General features: G+C 40.7%; 1 protein-coding gene across 3 annotated transcripts in view; it reads left to right on the plus strand.

Moving 5' to 3' along the window:
- Positions 1–18,026, plus strand: part of Chrdl1 (chordin like 1) — a 143,281-nt gene extending 125,255 nt beyond the window's left edge. For 2 of the 3 annotated variants that reach the window (XM_048441744.3, XM_048441750.3), the window contains exons 8-11: positions 2,216–2,410; positions 8,130–8,297; positions 10,244–10,333; positions 13,468–18,026. In XM_048441744.3, coding sequence (XP_048297701.3) covers positions 2,216–2,410; positions 8,130–8,297; positions 10,244–10,333; positions 13,468–13,598 — 584 coding nt within the window. In that variant the 3' untranslated portion in view covers positions 13,599–18,026. Of the gene's footprint in view, positions 1–2,215; positions 2,426–8,129; positions 8,298–10,243; positions 10,334–13,467 lie in introns of all 3 variants that reach the window. The other variant, XM_048441734.3, reaches the window with a different exon arrangement.
- Positions 18,027–18,877: the final 851 nt, after the last annotated feature.

Consider the following 18,877-nt stretch of genomic DNA (forward strand, 5'->3'; position numbering starts at 1 on the left):
ATTACAAAGAACTCCTAGGATAAATCTCAACAGAGCTGGTCAAGCCAAAACTAGTTCATCACATCTGTTACTAATTACATGTAAATTTCAGATTATACATAAAAACATCAATTTTAAAAATCTACAGGCTTAAGAGAAAACTCTAAATGCAATTTAATAAAACTGCGCTTATTAAAATCGTTAGAAATATGTATTATTGATCTGTGTTTGATTTGAAATTTATGACATTTAAGTTCCCAAGCTTTCTGATACAACTTTAAGAAAGAAGAGTTAGGTAAAGATACAGTTGGATTTCTCAGTCCTAAATTACCCCCAATAGATTCCATTTGCTGTGGAAGAATTGCAAAGCCCTAAAAAATGATTGAGGACAAAAATAGACTTCAAAAGCCCTAAATACCATAATTTCCCTAAGAACTCTTCATTTTTCACAGTAGAGGCTCATCCCACCACTGCCTCAGTGCCTTAGAAAATCCTTGGCTACTTTGTATTTCTTCATCTGCCATGTTTATCTGGATACACCCCTTCTCTTTTGACCTTTCTGTTAGAGTTCACTGAAGAATCTCTTGTCTTCACCTTAACGCCCAAACCCCAGCTGGATGATTCAAAATCATCTTTTGGAATTTTGTTGGTGGGAGGAGGCTGTCATCCCTCCTAAAAGCTACATTTTATTCCACTGCTTAGTCTGAACTGTACCCATAGTCCAAATGTTTAGAAAGGAGATGAAGTTTAGCTTGGGCAGTGCTGCCTGCCTTGTTTTCCCTGAGTGTGGCTCACCCTTCTCCCAAGTTCTCGTCATAGTAACAGAGTCCCCTCTGGTATATACACTCAGATCTTTGTTAAAAATCACAGAAGAAAAGCAACAAGATACCCTACATTTTAAGCTTGAATCCTGCCAAAATGTTCTTGAAGCCAGCTTTGTACCCACTTGTTCATACGGTCTAGAAAACAGTGTTACCGTGTTGGGAAGAGCGAAAGGGTAGGCAAAAGAGAAACACATCCTGCCTGATTTCTGTGGTTCTCTTCATAGCCCGAGCCTCACACTTTAGGTATCTTCTGAAACTCTCTGTGCACTGGGATCTTCTCCAGGTTAGTTTCTTGGAAATCTTTACACAGACTGACCTGTTAGAGGACCCAGTACTCAAGCAGTTCTTGCAAAAGACAATAAAAGACAGCCAACATCTTTCATATTCTTTAATGTGACCCAGTGGACTTGATGAGAAAGAAATAGCCCAATGATTCATCCCGAGTCCGTGCTGCAGCCAAATCAGTCAATTCCTAGAAACGCCCCAAGTGGGAATATATCTCCCCCCAGCCCTGCCCAAAGAGATACACCCTACCCTAGAGATAACACTGATTAAGATGCCGACAGGTCTTCTTGGGTATGATGAAGTGATGGAAATCATGAAAGCCACACCCAGGCCCATTTATGGCTTGAAATAGCCACAATCTTAGCCTTTCAGAAATGGAGAACATTCCTCCTCAGACCTCTCCATTCACAGCACTACCTGCCCATGTATTTCCCTGGACCTTAGCTCCATGCTGTACAGTAGTAGCCTAATAAGCTTAAGGTTGACATATCTGGAAGGATGTCCTGTGTCCCTTTTCCTTCGCAGGTTCCCTCTACCTGTAGTCCCAATATAAGCTCTTTCAAGATATCTCAGAAAACAGAGGTAATGGCTCTTTATCTAAATGGGTAGGTCAGACTCTCGTAACATTTGCTATTCTGAATGGATTTGATTCAGAATATAGGTGAAACTGGGCCTTTAGAATGAGAATTGGTTTTACATCTATCCCTCCTAGATAACAAATCTCTTTTGAAAATTGTTATGCCCAGAAGCATAACTACTTAGACCACACTGTGCCACTTAAGATACTAAAAGTACTACACTCCCCTAAAGATTATCAGATGTTTGGGACCAATAGAACCCCACTTTCATTCATTCAGTCATCACCCAATTGAAAAACTATTTAGGGATTGCCCACTCTTTCTCAGACTCTTTGTTAGAATCCAGAGACTGCTGCAGAGGCATGTGAATAACTCTTGAAGGTCGTTATCACTTCAACAGTGATACCATAAACAGTGATAGCCTTAAGCAAGGACCGCCTCTGCAAATGCATGTCCTTGTCATAACAGAACAAAGGGTGCTTGCTGTTTTAAAGAATTCATGGAGCCTAGTGATCCATCGTCACTCTCTACCTCTGTGTTCTCTTTCAGTGTGTGTTTCCAATGGAAAGACCTATTCTCATGGAGAGTCCTGGCATCCAAATCTACGGGCCTTTGGCATTGTGGAATGTGTGCTCTGCACTTGTAATGTCACCAAGCAAGAATGTAAGAAGATCCACTGCCCCAATCGATACCCCTGCAAGTATCCTCAAAAAATAGATGGAAAGTGCTGCAAGGTGTGTCCAGGTAAAAAGGCAAAAGGTGCGTTGGCTGGAGGCCCTGCCTTTGGTTGAATGAGATCCACGCAGAGTCCTATACAGTTTTCTTTGTCCATCAGAAATACAAATGGCCTGTCCTATAAGTCTTATGATAATAGTTCTAGCAAGAATGAATTTCATTCTTTCCTCTTCTGAGAGACTGATGGTTTTTTTGAAGGAATTAACTGCTCGGAACTATTCTGGAGAGTTTCAAGTGTCTACTACTTCACACATGTGCCAAATTGCTTACCTTGTTCTTGTTTTCCTAAGTTAGCACAGTTCTTGTCCTAAGTTAGCATGGTTTTAGGAAAACAGCCACAACTATCACTTTTTAAATCACTAACTCACTTCCAGCCATAGTCCAGTACTCTTTTCAGATAAGAGATGCGTGAGTTACTGTGCAGGAGATTGGGTTCTGGCCCAAATCTAAGTTCATTATATGACCTTGTAAATATACTGGATCCATATGCATATGGACCTCATCAGCCCCATGTGAAAAAATTAAAGCAGTTTATCACTGTGCTTCATTTTTGTATTTTTATTTGCATTTTATGTTTTAATTTTTGAGACCCAGAGTCTATGTATATTTATGGGGTACAGTAGGATAATTCAAGACATATTACAAAGTATGATTACCAAATCAAAGTAATTATCATCCCATGTCCTCTGATGTTTATCGCAAATTCTTCTAGTCATTTTGAAATTTCTCATAGTTGGTTTCACTATGGTAACCCTACTGTGTTATAGAAAAATAGAAATAATTCATTCTAATGGTGTTTTAGCATCTATTATCCAATTCTATTTCTGCTTCACTACCTTCCAACCGTAAAGTCCTACAATTATATTATTTCTCTTTTAAAGACAAGAACAGTGAAGTGTAGAAACTGACTTTCTCAGAGTCATGAAACTAATGAATAATACAGTCAAGGCCTTCAAACCAGGTTACTTCCAGCCCACTGTCTTTTCTACTTAAAAACGGTGCTGATCATTTTTGAAATCACAGATTGTTCAAATGACAATTTTTAAGATATGAACTAGATCAAAAATGTTGTCATTGTAACTTTGGTCTGCTCCAGCTTTCATGTATGACCTACAGCAAGCCCCTTAAACTTTTTGAGCCTCTATTTCTTTTTATTCAAAATGATATAGTTACAGTAAGTGACTTCCTACAGCCATCACCGCCACTCTCCAATCCCAGTATTTCACCATGAATGAATTAGCCATACCCAGGTACAGTAATTCGTCATTTCTTAGGCCTTCTGAAAAAAAATTAAACACAAGTGGAAATAAAAACACATTTTTAAATGGAGATGGATACAACATTTTCTCCTTCCATTGAATAGTTGCTCCTGCCTTGCAGGGAAACATGCATTCAGTGTAAGTATGGGAGAATCTTTAAATGAGTCTATGATTCCTGCAATTGTCTGCACAATGGAATCCCCAGTGCGTTTCCAAAAGTATCTGTGTCCCATATCCAGAGATAATGATTTAATTGATTTGACTGTGGCCTGGGCTTAAGACTCATAAGTGCCTCAGACTCCTTTGATATGCAAAAAAGTTTGAGAACATTTGATGCATGCTCACAGTGGTTCATGGTATTGTCCTTTAAAATGTGATTGGTGAACCAGCAGCACCTAGGAGCTAATTAAAAATGCTGACTCTCAGGCCTCCACTTGCCCTGAGACCAAATCTGCAGTTAAGATTCTCAAGTGATTCTATTTAAGCTTAAGAAGTAATAATTTATGATAACTATAATGCCCTTCATCTTCCATTGTCAAAGAGACAGGATGTAGATACAAAGGACAAGAGCTAGCCAAGAGTAGAAATCAGAATGCTAAAGTGTAAGAGGAAGTACTTATTAGAGGTAGGCAGGGAGCATATTCTAGGAAGTCTGTAGGTATCAGTTCTTTCCAAGGCTGGGGTCTCATTTGATCCACACATCTTAACGTCACTTGCAATTTCCCAACACGTTTTTCTCTTTGACTAAAGGTCTAACATTTACACTTTCATGGTAATACAAGATAATCTTAGGCAAAAATTAATAGTTATCTAAATACTGAAGATCAGGTTTTCTAATTTGATTTGATTTTCAGACAGAATCTCATTTCACATTGTGCTTAGGATTTTCTCACACGGGTGATTTCAAATAAAAGGAGAAAATGGAATACAGAGAATCCATTGTCTTTAAAAAAATTTCCTTCTCAGGTTGGTGGTGTTTTGTAAGCATCCAGACAAGCAACTCCACTTGTGGGCTTACCCTGAGAAAGTAAGTGGGGACACACAAAGGTATAGAAGCTAGGCTTTTTTGGTGCAGTGTTATTTGTAATAGTGAAAAATTGACAACAGTCAGACCACTCACTCATGATTATGGTATAACTGCACTATGGAATATTACATAGCCATTAAAACCAAGTCAGTAGACCAAGACTGCTGACTTGGAAATATTAACTTAGAAGAGCAAACTACAAAAATATGTGTATCATACTTAATTTTTTTGTGTTAAGAGAAAGTTCCGTACTTAATTTTTTGTGTTAAGAGAAAGTTTGTGTGTGTTTAAATTTTTTTAAAGCCTGGAAGGGTCTATGATAGAATGTTAATAGAGATCATCTTTGGATAGCTGACTTACCAAATATTCCTATTTTCTGCTTTCACTTGTATTTTCTAAATTTTCAGTAGTAAACATGTATTACTTTCATCATTTGAAAACATAATAAAAGTTGTTGTTTATAAAACCACCCTCCAGAATCCCAATTGTCAATATATTGAAGAATCTGACCGACTGAACCAGTTTTCCCGGATGAGCTATTTTTACTGTTTTCCATCCTGATCAGATATGTTGAGATAGTATATCCATTGGGCATCATGGAAAGAGACCATTTCGATCTCATTATATGTACTTTTCTCTCTCTGAGCCAGACAGACCTGGGTATGTGCATTTTAAATCACTCTTAGGGGTCATATTGTCCAAGAGTCACTGTCTGCATGACCCAGGGTGTCCTGCTCCATATATTCAGCACCTGCACAGCAGTAAGTGTATCCTGTAATCGACCTAAAGATGCATGTTAGGTACCTACTTCATGCAAACACAGACACTGAAGAACAAGAGATGAACAAGATGGGCAAAGGCTACTGCCCGATTCTTGCATTGTAGTAAAGACAAAGCACAGTGAGTTCAAATTAAGAATTTAATTTTAGCATGTGATGGAGACTGTGACAGCAAAAAGAGCAAGATCAAGAGATGGTGAATAGTGTATGAAACACTTTCAAAGCAGTAGCCAGTGAAATGTGATGTTTAAATAGATTCCTGGATGACTTGAAAGGGTCCACAAATAGGAATGTCAGACCATCAGTAGCCTCTTAAAATAATGGTGCATGGCCTAGAGGAAAATGGACAAAGCAAAGAAAGAAAAAAGACCACTAATATTAATTATTTTGACTAAGCCAAAAGCTTCATCACAACAAATGAGAGCAGGCTCCATCAATAACAAACACAGGCTGAGATAAAGGATGCAGATTCCACCTTTCTCTTCTTACTGCTCTGCTAGAGGCCAAACTTACTTTACATGTCATCACCCACCAAGGAGTTAGCTAAGACACAGATCTACAGATTCCCCAACTCATCTCTCATACCCCAGTACTTCCCTGATACCCGGAATTCCTTACACTCTTCTTTTGGATTTGGTCATTTAATACCCCTGTTATGACTTTTAAAAGCTTCCTAGGATGAGATAACACATCTTGATCTGTCACCATCACCTCCCACAGTAATGGTGTCTAAGTTTCTTAGTTCTAGAGGTTATGGGGAGTGGACATGGCCCAAAATGAGTTCTTTTATGGCATGGGTCACCGAAAGGAAATGAGACTAAGTGGGCATGGCAGTGAAGTGCCTTGAGATGGAACGTGCAAGATGGTAGTGAGCACATCCTTTTAAGAACAAAATTTTTTAGTGTCTTTCAGTTTCAACAAGGGCTGAGTCACTAATGGGGTTTTGTTTGTGGATTTCTTCAGTTGTGTAAGTCCAGATCTTACGATGACTTAGGAACTTCTGAATGACTCTTTAAGATACTGGGAGAACTATGAGCCTATGACAGGAACTTCTGGTGCTATCGACGGTTGGGTTTCATATGTCAGTTACATTCATAGCCAACATTAAGTTAGTGAGCAAAGTTTAAGAAACTCGGCTCTCCTTGTAAAGGTGACGATTGAATTCATAGAAGTCCCTGTATGCTTCATGACCTCCTTCTTCTCATGTGAAAACTGTGAGCACACAGCCCTTAATTGCTTAACATCATAAAAAAAAAGCAAAATAACAAAAAAAAGACAGGCCTGCCAAGTAATCAGATGTCTAAAATGAAAGGCAAAGGGAGAAAGGAAGCTTGATTCTAGGATAATCCACAAAATGAGTGATCCAACTTGGAACTGTCAAGAGACGATGGTGGTTTTGTCCTTGCAGAGCCAAATGTTGGGAGGCAGAGGTAGAGAGGAAACGTAATCAGGTCCAAAAGAGACATACAATAGCAATTTGATTACAATGTCCGGTCCAATATGTTTGATTGGGCAGCAGTAAATCTTGTCAGTATGAACCACAGATTCCCCAACATTCAGCCCTCAGTGGATTTTTCCCTCATGGTTTAGATATTCTTGTAGATAACTACTGCATAGTCTCAAACTTTTCAGGGCGTGTAAAGATTCTCTACAGTATTTTTTATTTGAGTTATATACTTGGAATACACATCTGAAGGGGGTCCTAATTATAAAGCTATCAAAGGAACAACTCACCATTATCTGGAAACTCATGAAACTCATTTTTTAATATGGGGCCTGGACAAAGGGAGTGTGGTATAAAATGCCAAGTGTTACATAGCTGGAACCTTTATTCCTGGGAGCTGAAATCCAACGGCCTACTATACATAGTAAATGATCCACAGATAGTGGATCTAACCAATTTGTGTGTGTGTGAGTGTGCATATTTGCGTGCGTGCGTGTGTGTGTGTGTGTGTGTGTGTGTGTGTGTGTGTGTGTGTGTGTATCTCCCAACCATTCGTTTGGCATAGCATACACATGACTAATCTGACATCTAGATTTTGGCACTGGTGTTGATCCGGTATTATCATTCCTTTTACAAACAAATCAAAGAGCATTCAGAAATGTCAAGCCAATTTGGATGGATCCATTGGGCAAGTATATGCACATAGATGAGTGTCATGAGTGTTTTCTAAGTAGACTGAAATGATGTCAGAAAAGCTAACCAAAGCCCTCTGTCAGCCCATATCCTGGGCCTCTCTTAGCACCACTGGGCTGAACAGAACATGATTCTACCCTAGTATGGAAAAGTCAGTGTGCCCTTAAGTACCTAAGAAATTTAACCTGGCTATACTCGTCTTCGCTTTCATCAAAGTTCATTTCTCAGTGGCTGTTGTAGGGAGACCCAGTTCAGTTTGGGGTGTGCCCTACAGAGTCACTGACTCTGTGATCATATGGACTCATGAGAGCTTAAATGTGTCTGGGTGCTCCGGTGGCTGCTAGAGGGGCAGCCTGTGCTGAGTTAGTACGGTACATCTAAGAACAGTGTCTCTCTAAAACATGTTCCCATTGATTGTCTGCGTCTGCTTAGTGCAAGCAGTTCTGAACACTGAGATGGCTAAGTGCAGAAGTTTACTTCTAGTTTTAAAAAAAATGCCAAAACTCTACTTGCTTCCTGGTTCCAGAAGAACCTCCAAGCCAAAACTTTGACAGCAAAGGTTACTTTTGTGGAGAAGAAACCATGCCTGTTTATGAGTCGGTGTTCATGGAGGATGGAGAGACTACCAGAAAAATAGCACTGGAGACTGAGAGACCACCTCAAGTAGAGGTCCACGTTTGGACCATTCGAAAGGGTGAGCAAAAGAGTGTTAAATTTGTGTTTGTAAGTCAGACAGAAAAGGGGCGACTCGCCTTAATTTTACATCAGCAGGTTCCTGTGCTTGGGTCGAAAGCGATCCCTCTGCTGAGAAACGGCAGGCTGCTAGCACAGACATCGTGCTTGCAAATTGACCACAGTCCATGATAAAGATCAAATATTAACTCTTGAGATCTTGTTTTTGGTTTTGGTTTGGTTTGATTTTTATTTCAAATACCTGAGCCCTACCGCCAGAGTCTAATTCGTTGATCTGAGCCAAGCATGTGGACCAGTCAGTATGTTTCCTTAAATCTTCCAAGTGGTTCTAATCTATGGCCTATGTTGTAAATTAATAAGCTGCAGTCTCCCTTTCCAATATAAAACTATAAAGCTATGTCTCTAGAATTATACCATGTACTCTGGATTATGATATATTTAAAACATTCTGCTTTTAAGAAGACTGTGGGCTTGAGCCAAGGAGATGGCTCACTAGTTAAAGGAGTTTGGTGATAAGCCTGATGATCTCAGTTCAGTCCCTGGGACCCATATCGTGGAAGGGGAGAACTGAATCCCACAATACCAAGTAAATTGTCCTCTAAACCTCAAATATGTACTCTGGTACCGAAGTACCTATACACACTCAGTAAGTTCTCAGCCAGACAGGGCTACACAGTGAGTTCCTGTCTCAAAGTAGCAACAATAATAACCAGTGTTTAAACATGTATTTCTTCAGCATCATGCACAGAACTGTACTAATGTGCTACTAGCTAGTCCTGCCCCAGAGATGAGCATTCAGCAGGCCTTGGATATGTTATAAACATTTCATGAATAAGGCATAACCTCGTGATGCTAATGCGAGTAATACTTGGATCACAGTTTCAGACATTCTGCTATAGTTGTTTACTGTATCTTTTCTCACTCCGTTTACCCAACAACCTTGCTTTTACTAAAGAATGCCTCCACCCCTCAATTAGGAATTATGCTAGGTTGCAGATATGCTTTTCAACCATGTTTATTTTGGTTTTATATCTAGACATGTCAGTTATCTGTCTTTAGCTCCATACCTGGGACTAAGAACTGGCATGTTGGTTTCTTAAGCAGTAAACGCAGCCACACATCCTTCACCCCACCTGACTAAAGTAAATAGATGGCTTGCAATTTGCTAGTAGATATCAACAGCCTTCTATATGCAATAAAGCTTTTTAGCAAGGTTTATGCTTCCTGGACACAGCAAAACCCAACCTTCATCTCTTTTCTTCCTTGTTGACCTCTGGTTTAAGTGAGGTAACATGTTGCCCCTTAACTACTTGCCAGTATTCATTTATTTACCTGCCTCTGATAAGAACTGTTTAGGCAAGGTGGAAACTGTGGGCCAAAGAATAAGAACCCCAACCCCGTTATTTGTTTTGTTTTGTTTTTGAGAGAAACCTGCAAGAATTGTGACTATTTCCCAAAGGAAATGTCGCACTTCTGTGTGAATGAAGGAATAAGGGTAACCTCTCTATTTGCACATATAATATGCCTGCAATCCTACTACTGGTTTTCATTGTTTAGCCAGGAGGGCAGCCTAGTGGTTTGGCAAGAATTAGTCTATCAAAATTATGGCCAAAGGCAGAATTTCTAATACTGCCTCTGGCTACAGAAGCTCCAAACAGTACTCAACGCTTTTCTAAGGAGGAGAACCCACGGTCAGAAGTACTACCTCCCTTATCTCCAGTCCCTGGAGAAGCTAAAGGGAAGCCAGTGAGCCAAGAATACAAATGGAGTCAATTAAAATCTTTGAGCCATCCAAGTTCCTGGTTAAGTACATTTCACAGCCCAGTTCAATACCTCTAAACCCCAGTAATGAGATTATATGTTTAGCCTGGGCAGAAAAGCGGGACCATGCTTCCATAAAGGGCTAAAAAATGTCTCATCACCTGTTCCACTTTGCGCTTGCCCTAGGCATTCTCCAGCACTTCCACATTGAGAAGATATCCAAGAGGATGTTTGGGGAGCTCCATCATTTCAAGCTGTTGACTCGGACCACCTTAAGTAAGTGCTCTTCACTGGAAACCGCCTCTAGCTTTTAAATGTAGTGTTGCCACACTTGACGTTGTTCTGTATTCCCAGTGAACATAAAGGATGCTCAGTTGCAACATTAGGGGATGTGCTCTTTCTCTTTTGGAGGACTAAGGACAAAGAGGGTGTCTGAGTACAAACTAGAAAAGCCTGGGCATGATGAATACAAGCTGTGATTTGATGTAGTCCACATACAAGACATTTCAGGTCAAGGTTTCTTAAATGCCCCTCATGAAACTGATAACCCAAGGCATGAGGCAGTTGAAGGAAGCGTCCCAAGATTTCAGGTCTGGTATAATTGTGAAGTCTTCATATCTAGATGACTGTGTTCTCTGGGGATGAAGAAGAGGACAGGAATATGGACTGCATATCAATCCTGCATTATAGCAGAGCTCTCTGACTCTTTTTAAACTACCACTAGGTGCTCATGTTTCTTTAAAAGCATCCAGGCATCCACACAGACTTGCAACTTTCTGACTTTCTACACTAGATGGAGCTTAGGGACTAGATACTGCAGGGCACCGGGGTGGGGCTGGGTGGGGAGCACTTCTATGGAATAAAAGGCACCCGAATTCTATCCCCAGAGAATTTCTAATGGGCGAGACAGAACACGAATGGGCCTTCGCCATGAATGAGAAGAGCTGTGAGGAGTTAAATGCCTAAGCGCTCAGGGGAATCTGCAGAGAACAATAAGTTGAGAGCCAGGTGGGCTTAGTCGAGGAAGGCTTCGGGGAGGAGGCGCTTTTTAAAAGAAAAGGGTGTGACTGGGCAACAGGTCAAGAAATCAGTCCAGAGCAAGGGTGCAGCCTAAGAGAAGATCCAGGCAGGAGCAAACAAGAAATGTGGGTGGGGGTGAGGAATGATCACCAAGGCCACATAGGGCACAATGAAGATGAAAAGCGTTTGCAGTCGGAAGGCTTAGAAGAAGCCAGTGAAAAGGTGCACATGCAAAGCAAGCAGCATTGGGAGGTACTCCACAATACAAGCAGCACGGTAATAGTAGTGTAGCGATCTGGGCTTTCTAATAGATTTACTAGGCAGTCACCTTGATGAATCCAGACTATGGAGAGTCTCAGTGGCTATGCTAGGAAGTTAGATTTGACCCCCAGGCAAAAGCACAACAGTGGAGGTAAGGAAGCAGGTAAGCGGTGTATTCACATCTGGCTTTTAGAAAAAGGGCCTTGCTGTGAGGAGTGGGGTGCACCATTACTGACAGAGCTGGTGAGAATCTGAATTAGGAAGTTCCCACACTATACTGTCTGCAAAACAGAAGAGGTTAGGTCACCCTGAGAGACATTTCTAAGGCTAAGTCAACAGATAGAAGTGTGTGTGAAGGGGCTTAGTCTAGAGTGACTCCAGGATTAATAACTTTGTATCTTGGATGAGTAGTAATGCCATTTGTCAATGAAAAGCTAAAGAATAAGCAGATGTTGGTGGAAAAGGATGTCTGCTTGGAACGTACTTTGATCAGGATACCTGAGAACCAGCTAGAAATGGGATTGGTAAGGTATTTTGTATGTCTTTTGAAAGAATAATAGAAAGTAAATGAATTCAGCATAAGAATCTGAATGCAGGAGTTGGGGAATCCCTCCAAGAGAGTAGGAATAAAGGAGACAGAGGCTAGGGTTCAGGGATCAATGGCTTTTGAAATTACTAATTCACCACAGAACACATTTCAGTTCATCTTGTATCAAGACAGTGTACTAGGCTCTAGAGGACTTCAAAGCTGACTTAGACATACTCTGTGCCCATACTAGCTAGGACTGGGGACGAGTAATGGAATTAGGTATTATGTGCCCCAAACATTGTCCGGCTGAAGGAAGTGGGTAGTGAAATGATCCAATGGAGTAACATGGGGATAATGAAATAAGCCCAACTCCTTCACATAATGTGCCTCAATAGCCTGGCACACCACAAGGTTTTGGTAAATGTTATCTCGCCCCACCTTTTTTCTGCCTTCATACTGAGGTATAAAGAATAGAAGAAAATGAAGAATTTAAGGCAGAAAGAAGCAGGGAGATCAGATCTAAAGAGGATGGCACTATGTTCCCCTGTGAATAGGGAAACCAAAAAGGTTCAAGGAGGTTTAGGGTGAAAAGGAGTTTCCTGACCTTGTGCTCAGAGCTCCCCAGACTTCAATATCATGAACACAGGAATAAAGAGAAATGTGAGGGGCTATTGAGAGTCAATAGGCAATGAAAGTGATTCAGTCCAGTTAAGAGTGGAAAGGGCTGTGAACCAGTGTGAGAATGGAGCACTATAAAGAACCATAGGATGCCGTTTGGTGCCAATGATGCATAAGGACAGCATGCGGATATAGGAGAAAAATTAATGTGAGCAGTTGTTGACAAAAGAAGCGAGGAATAGAGCAAATGATGATAAACAATCAAGTATCCCAAACCATTACATGGGGCACCAAGAGAGTCAGCTGCGGTCCAGCGATGCAGTAGATACTGCTGTCGATGGGTATTTTTTAAATTGGTGCCAAGTGAGCCGCAGGAAGAGCAAGCAAGCAGACTGTGGAATATTTTCCAAATGCTGAATACAGTATGAAAATTCTAAAAACTGGCGGTGGAGTTCAGTGGTTGAGCGTGCATATTACTGGTTCAGTGGTTGAGAATGCATACCACTCTTCCAGAAGATTCGAGTTCAGTTCCAAGTACCCACATCAGGGTAGTTCACAACTTCTTGGAACTTCAACTCCAGGAGGATCTAAAACTGCTGACCTCTGTGGGCACCTGCACTCACGTGTATATATCCCCCCCAAACACATTATTTAAAATCAAATAATTCCTTTAATAGAAGTTTTCTAAACTTCTAAGCACTTAGGATTTACTCGTGGGAGAACAATTGTGTCTCATTTGGGGAATCTTTCAAATGTGATGTATTGAAGTAAAAACTCCGTGTTGTGTTTTCTGTCTCCACCTTCAGAAAAGTATTTATGTGTTTGAGGGGGTGCTTTTGTGCTGAAGCCACCTGCCATTTGTATTTAAAATACCCTAAGGGGTCTACAAGGATGTGGGAAAGAATGAAGCATATTGGTTGTATTCCTAATTAGTTCAGCACTAATCTTACACACCCCTGACCATTCCCTGTTTTCCTTTTAGACCAGTGGAAGATCTTCACTGAGGGAGAAGCTCGGCTCAGCCAGATGTGTTCAAGTCGGGTGTGCAGAACAGAACTGGAAGATTTGGTCCAGGTTTTGTACCTGGAGAGACCTGAAAAGGGCCACTGTTAGACCAAACAGCCAGCATTGGATAGTATCAATCAAGGAAACCCAAGCTGCAGCTAGCTGGACTGCCGGCTTCCTTTGCTTAAGTCAACAGCGCTCTAAAACCCCAAAGTCAGACGCAGTCAAATTATCCACGCCAGCCACAACATACCTTGTTCCTCTATGTGCAGTGGTGTGCCAGCCCTCAAACATCTCCTCTAAAGAGAATAGAGGAGTCTTTAATGGCTTCTGGGGGGAGAAGGGATAGAGCATGCTGCTGCAGCTTTAGTTTCTCTGAGAATCACTTTTATTTGAAGGTTAAAAGAAAACACTTTTAAGGACTCTGTGTAGAAAGTTAGTCCCGTGAAAGGAAGAGGAGAAAATTGCTCAGTATAAGTTGGGCCACATAGAACAATCATTTGTATGAAATGCCTTTCGAATGCTCACGTGTCTTCCATTCTTTAAATAAACGAACTTATTCAGTGGGTGAAACTACAGGTCAGTCAGTTGTAGAGCACACACCCAACACATGGAGCCTTGGGCTCTACTCTCAGTACTGAAAAAAAAATCATCCTCATATCTCATATACGCACGTACAAAAGACACCCAAACTGCACATGAAGCTGCCCTTGTTTCTGGTTCCTAAATACTGTTGGGGCTGTTGGCACCCAGGAAAACAAATTCCAAATGTATGTAGAAGACTGCCCTCAAGCCTTTAAGGGTGAAGAATGCCAGTTAGGGTCTTGTTCACTTTGAAGTGCCAAATTCACTTTGTCTGGCAATACCACTTCTCTTTCTTGACCTGAACCTATGGAGCCTCCATTAGGAAGGTAGAACTTGGTGAAATTGTCAGAAACTAAGTTCATACCAAGCAATGCATAACTGTAGAAGATTCATAACTGTAGAAGAATACACCTGATAAAAACAAAGTAGTCCACCTGTTTTGTTGTCTTCACAGCTATAATACTCACTAGTGTACAAACTAATACTCGCTAATTTTCTTGCAGCCATAGTCACCCAGACAGACACTTTACTTTGAATTATTCTGAAAGCCGCTTTTAAAGGCTCTCTTATCTCTCTGACTACAGGAGTTGAAATTTGACTTTCTCAAGAGACTCGGTCCTTGTGAGCTTCTGAACATTGGTTTTTCTGTCAAGAGAGAGTTACCGTTCATTCAGGGAACTGAGAATTCTGACACAGACCTTTCTCCTAAACCTTCCTACTAGTTTTGCCTTCTCCACAAGCATAGGTTGTATCTGGGATTTTGACAAGGCTGCTCCTGAAATGTTTATTTGCAGCCCAATGCCACAGCATGAATTACGCTTTCTGAGGCTTGGCTTTAGAAACCATCTTTGTGGGGAAACTATAAATAATTCCTAACAAGGAGCATAGGGCTGACTTCTGAATCTGTCCTTTTGGAGGAGCATGAATGAGCTCAAATGAGTACTAAGCAATACGAGGACCTAGAAACCCCGTATTTCCCACACTAGGCAAGAGAACATGATAGGAAAAAAAATGTGCAAATGGTCTGGTCTTTATGGGAACCTGGCAGGGAAGGGGCAGCTTCCACAAAAAAAAAAAAAAAAAAGACACCAGACTTTGGGGCCAGGGCTTCATGAGACAAATTTCTTGCCAGCCAGTCATACACATTCTCCTCAGAAGTGGGACAAAAGATTCCTGGGCTGCAAAGCCGCCGCAGAACATCATTGAACATGTGACGGGGGCAGTATCAATCCACTGCTGCCTCTCTCTCGGGGGGTAGGGGGAAGAAGGGGAACTGTATTTCCAGAGTGTGGAGATCTGTAACCAGACCCTGAAGGAAAGGGGTGATTCCCCCTGCTCGATGATTCACCCCAAAGCCTTCCCACCCAGGTGTTCTCTGAAAGCTTAGCCTCAAGGGAACACCTAAAGAGCTCCCCTAGATAGACTCCTGCCTCCAGGTGCAGCGACACACCTTTCTAAAGTGCTGTGGGAAGCAGGAACTGGGGATTTTGATGTAGAAACCCTCCAGGTTTTGATGTTGGGTAGAGTGTAGGGTATGCAGAGAGAGATCAAACTGGCTGTAGTGAGTAGGGAGGAATGGATATGGATCTTTTTTTGGTATTTATTTGTATCATAAACACTTGGGACAGCAAAGACCAGAAACATCATTTTGCAGTTTTATCCATTTTCTAGTTAGCTAGTGTAAAGAAGTCTGAGTAACATAACAGTGTTTCCCTTTTGCTTTTCTCGCAGGACATGTACCGAGGTATGGTACTTATTTATGGAGTCACTGTGTTTCTGGATTTTTAAATTAATAAAATTTTAATTTAAAAAGGCTATGACAGGGCAATCATATGATTGACACCCCAGTCAAGATTGTCATTTGACTGGGTAAAAGATGATGGGTGGGGCCTAGTGTTTTCACAGTCAGCTTGGCATTCTTGTTATACTACTCTCGAGTAGCTTCCAGTGTCAGCTTAGCAGTAAGGCTGCTTAGATTCTTAAGCTAGCTCTATAATTTCTATATTTGTCAGTATTCTCAATTAGAAAATGGGATGATAATGGTACAGTTGTCCTTTGCCTGAAATCTTGCAGTAAGGTTTAATGTAATCAGTACATATAAAGTAATTAGTATAGTGGTCTAGTGTCCATTGAACATGCATTGATGACCATGGATATTCAAGGTGGGAAAGGCACTTAGAACAACCATTGATATTTTAATCCCTCTTGGACCACTTACTTACGTTTCAAGAGGACCTCAATTTTGTCCTGCTGTTCACAACACTTTTATGCAAAGCTTGTTTTAGTTATCATTGTAAGGATTTTGTTATGTGTTGACCCAGAATAAATTCCCTCAAATCTTCAATGCTAACTCTATAGCTAAATACAGGGTATTCAGAAGTCAGGATATGAGAGGATTTTAAGAGAGAAATGCAGATTGTCAGTCATTGCTGAGATGGTCAATGGCATGGCAGAAACTCTGTAACGATGGTGATAATATGGAAGAAGAGAGGAGTTGAAGTTACTGGAGCAAGGAATTGTCAGAGGTAAGTGGAAGGGCGCTGTGAGGAAGTAGGGCTGGAAGCTCAAGAGAACTCACTGGAGAAACGTTCTAGTGAAGTGAGAAAAGACAATGAAGAAAGCATCTGCAGAAAGAAATGGGGTCAGAACCATTTCATCTTGCATAAGGGAGCTTTTTGTCCATATCATATCACAGAGGCCAGAGAGACTGTAGGAAGGACAAGATTAAAGATGGGTAATAAGGGAGTTAGTCTGTTTCATGCAGGGCAGTGAGAAGTCATATCCCAGGCTGCTCTCAAGACTCACAACTCTTGACCCACAACCTCAGTGAACATTCAGTTTTGGATGTGGACCATTTTTACACCCTTTAGCAAGGTCCATCTAGTTCCGTTGTATCTCTATTATCTCACACCCCTTCCACTCAGCTTCCTTTCTTCTGGAATGACACTGTGAATCAAAATATCAGTCTACCTGCATTGAGGAAAATGCAAATAAGTCAAACTAGACTTCTGTGGCTCCATCTTGCATGATCCCCTTTCTATAATGACTCTCACCCAAATACCTACCAGCCCTTCAAGTTTGTGGTTTTATATGTAGACAATATTTGTAGACGTTTTCTGTCAACTCCTCTTGAAGGACTTTTACTTCTTTTACTCCTTCCACCATGACTCCTAGAAGGCAGAAAGGACCACCTCATATGGGCTTACAAAGAAGACCTGCCTCCTCCATACATTGCCTGCCTTTTTATACCTTTCCTGCTTTTACTCTTTTTTAAAAGGACTTTTTTATATTTGTTTTATGTGTATGAGTATTTTTTCTGTATGTATGTCTGCATACCATGTACATGCCTGGTGCCTGAGGAATTCAGAAAAAGTGTCGGATCTCCTGGGTCTGGAGTTGCAGATGATTGTGGACCTCCATGTGGATGTTGGGAAACAAACCCAGGTCCACTAGAAGAGCTAAGTCATCTTTCCTGCCCTTTGCTTTGACGCTCGAAGAAGCTCAGAATATGCTTCTCAAAACTGTGCCATTTTGTAACAAGGATTATTTTGAGCTAATAACAATTAAGAATCAATAGCTACAGAAAAAAATTTTCTATTCTACTTCTAACTGCCTGAAAATTGGATGTAGATTTTCCTTTGAGGAATGTAACCTCTCCTCCATTTCAAGGACAGAGAGTGACTCATCCCTTAGGGTAGGAAATAAACACCAAGATTAATTTGCATGAACAGAAAATTCATGCTTTAAAATAGTCTGCAGCATTTATTCCTTTCTCCCTCCCTGACTCATTTCCTAATCTCTCCTCCAGAATTTATCATTCATTTAAGTTCAAGCTCTCCTTCCTATATTAAGATAGTATATAAGCCCCCTGAATCTAACCACATTTTAGAGTTTCATTTTCTTTCTGTGAACTTCTGTGTATATACATACTAATAAAATTTGTGAGCCTTTTCTAGTGTTATTGCATTTTATTGATTTAATTCATAGGTTCACAGTCATGGGAGCAAAAAGGTAAAGAAATAGTGTTTCTTCTCCAAGAGTTCTCTATGATAGCATTGCTAGAAAAAAAATGTCCATCATCTCTCTGTCACAAATGTCTTCACAGTCATCACTACTTCCAGCTCTGTATTGCTGGTGAGAATTCTGCTTGCACACAGTTAGTACCACCATGACAGTACTCAGAATTCACCATCTTACTTGGCTGCACTGTTTCCCGTGAATATATAGAGAGAACTCCCCTTCCTTTGCACCTGTGATGCTACTTTGTCATCTTACATTGAAACAAATTATTCATAAGTGTTTGTTACAGTGTGCACCAAAATGGATCTTCTTGTGTCTTAGAGTGTCATAGAGGTCTTCATGGGAAAAGGTGTTTTTTGTTCTATTTTTCAAACCAGTTTTCAGACCTCAACTGTAAGTGTGCAAAATCTGTACTGAGTGAAAGTCTCTGTGTTTCAATCCCTTACACATCACATGTACTGTTTTTACCTCCCCGCAAAACCCTCTTTCAAACTGACTTGAAGAATCTACTCTACAACCTACCAAATGTAGACAGACATATTTGAGACCTCCAAATGGGAGAGGAGCTCCTAGAATTAGGGCATGAGTCACAGCACATAGTTCCCCAACATTCCATATGCATTTTTAATTTATCTTTGTATATGCTCTTCCCATTACTAGGATGTTCTTCCATCTCCTTTGCATGGCATGAGACTGTACTTATTTTTTTATTTATTTTTTTATTTTTTAAAGGTTTATTTATTTATTGTGTATACAACATTCCTTCCATGTATGCTTGCATG

Source organism: Myodes glareolus, chromosome X, assembly GCF_982192425.1.
Source record: "Myodes glareolus chromosome X, mMyoGla1.1, whole genome shotgun sequence".
NCBI lineage: Eukaryota > Metazoa > Chordata > Mammalia > Rodentia > Cricetidae > Myodes > Myodes glareolus.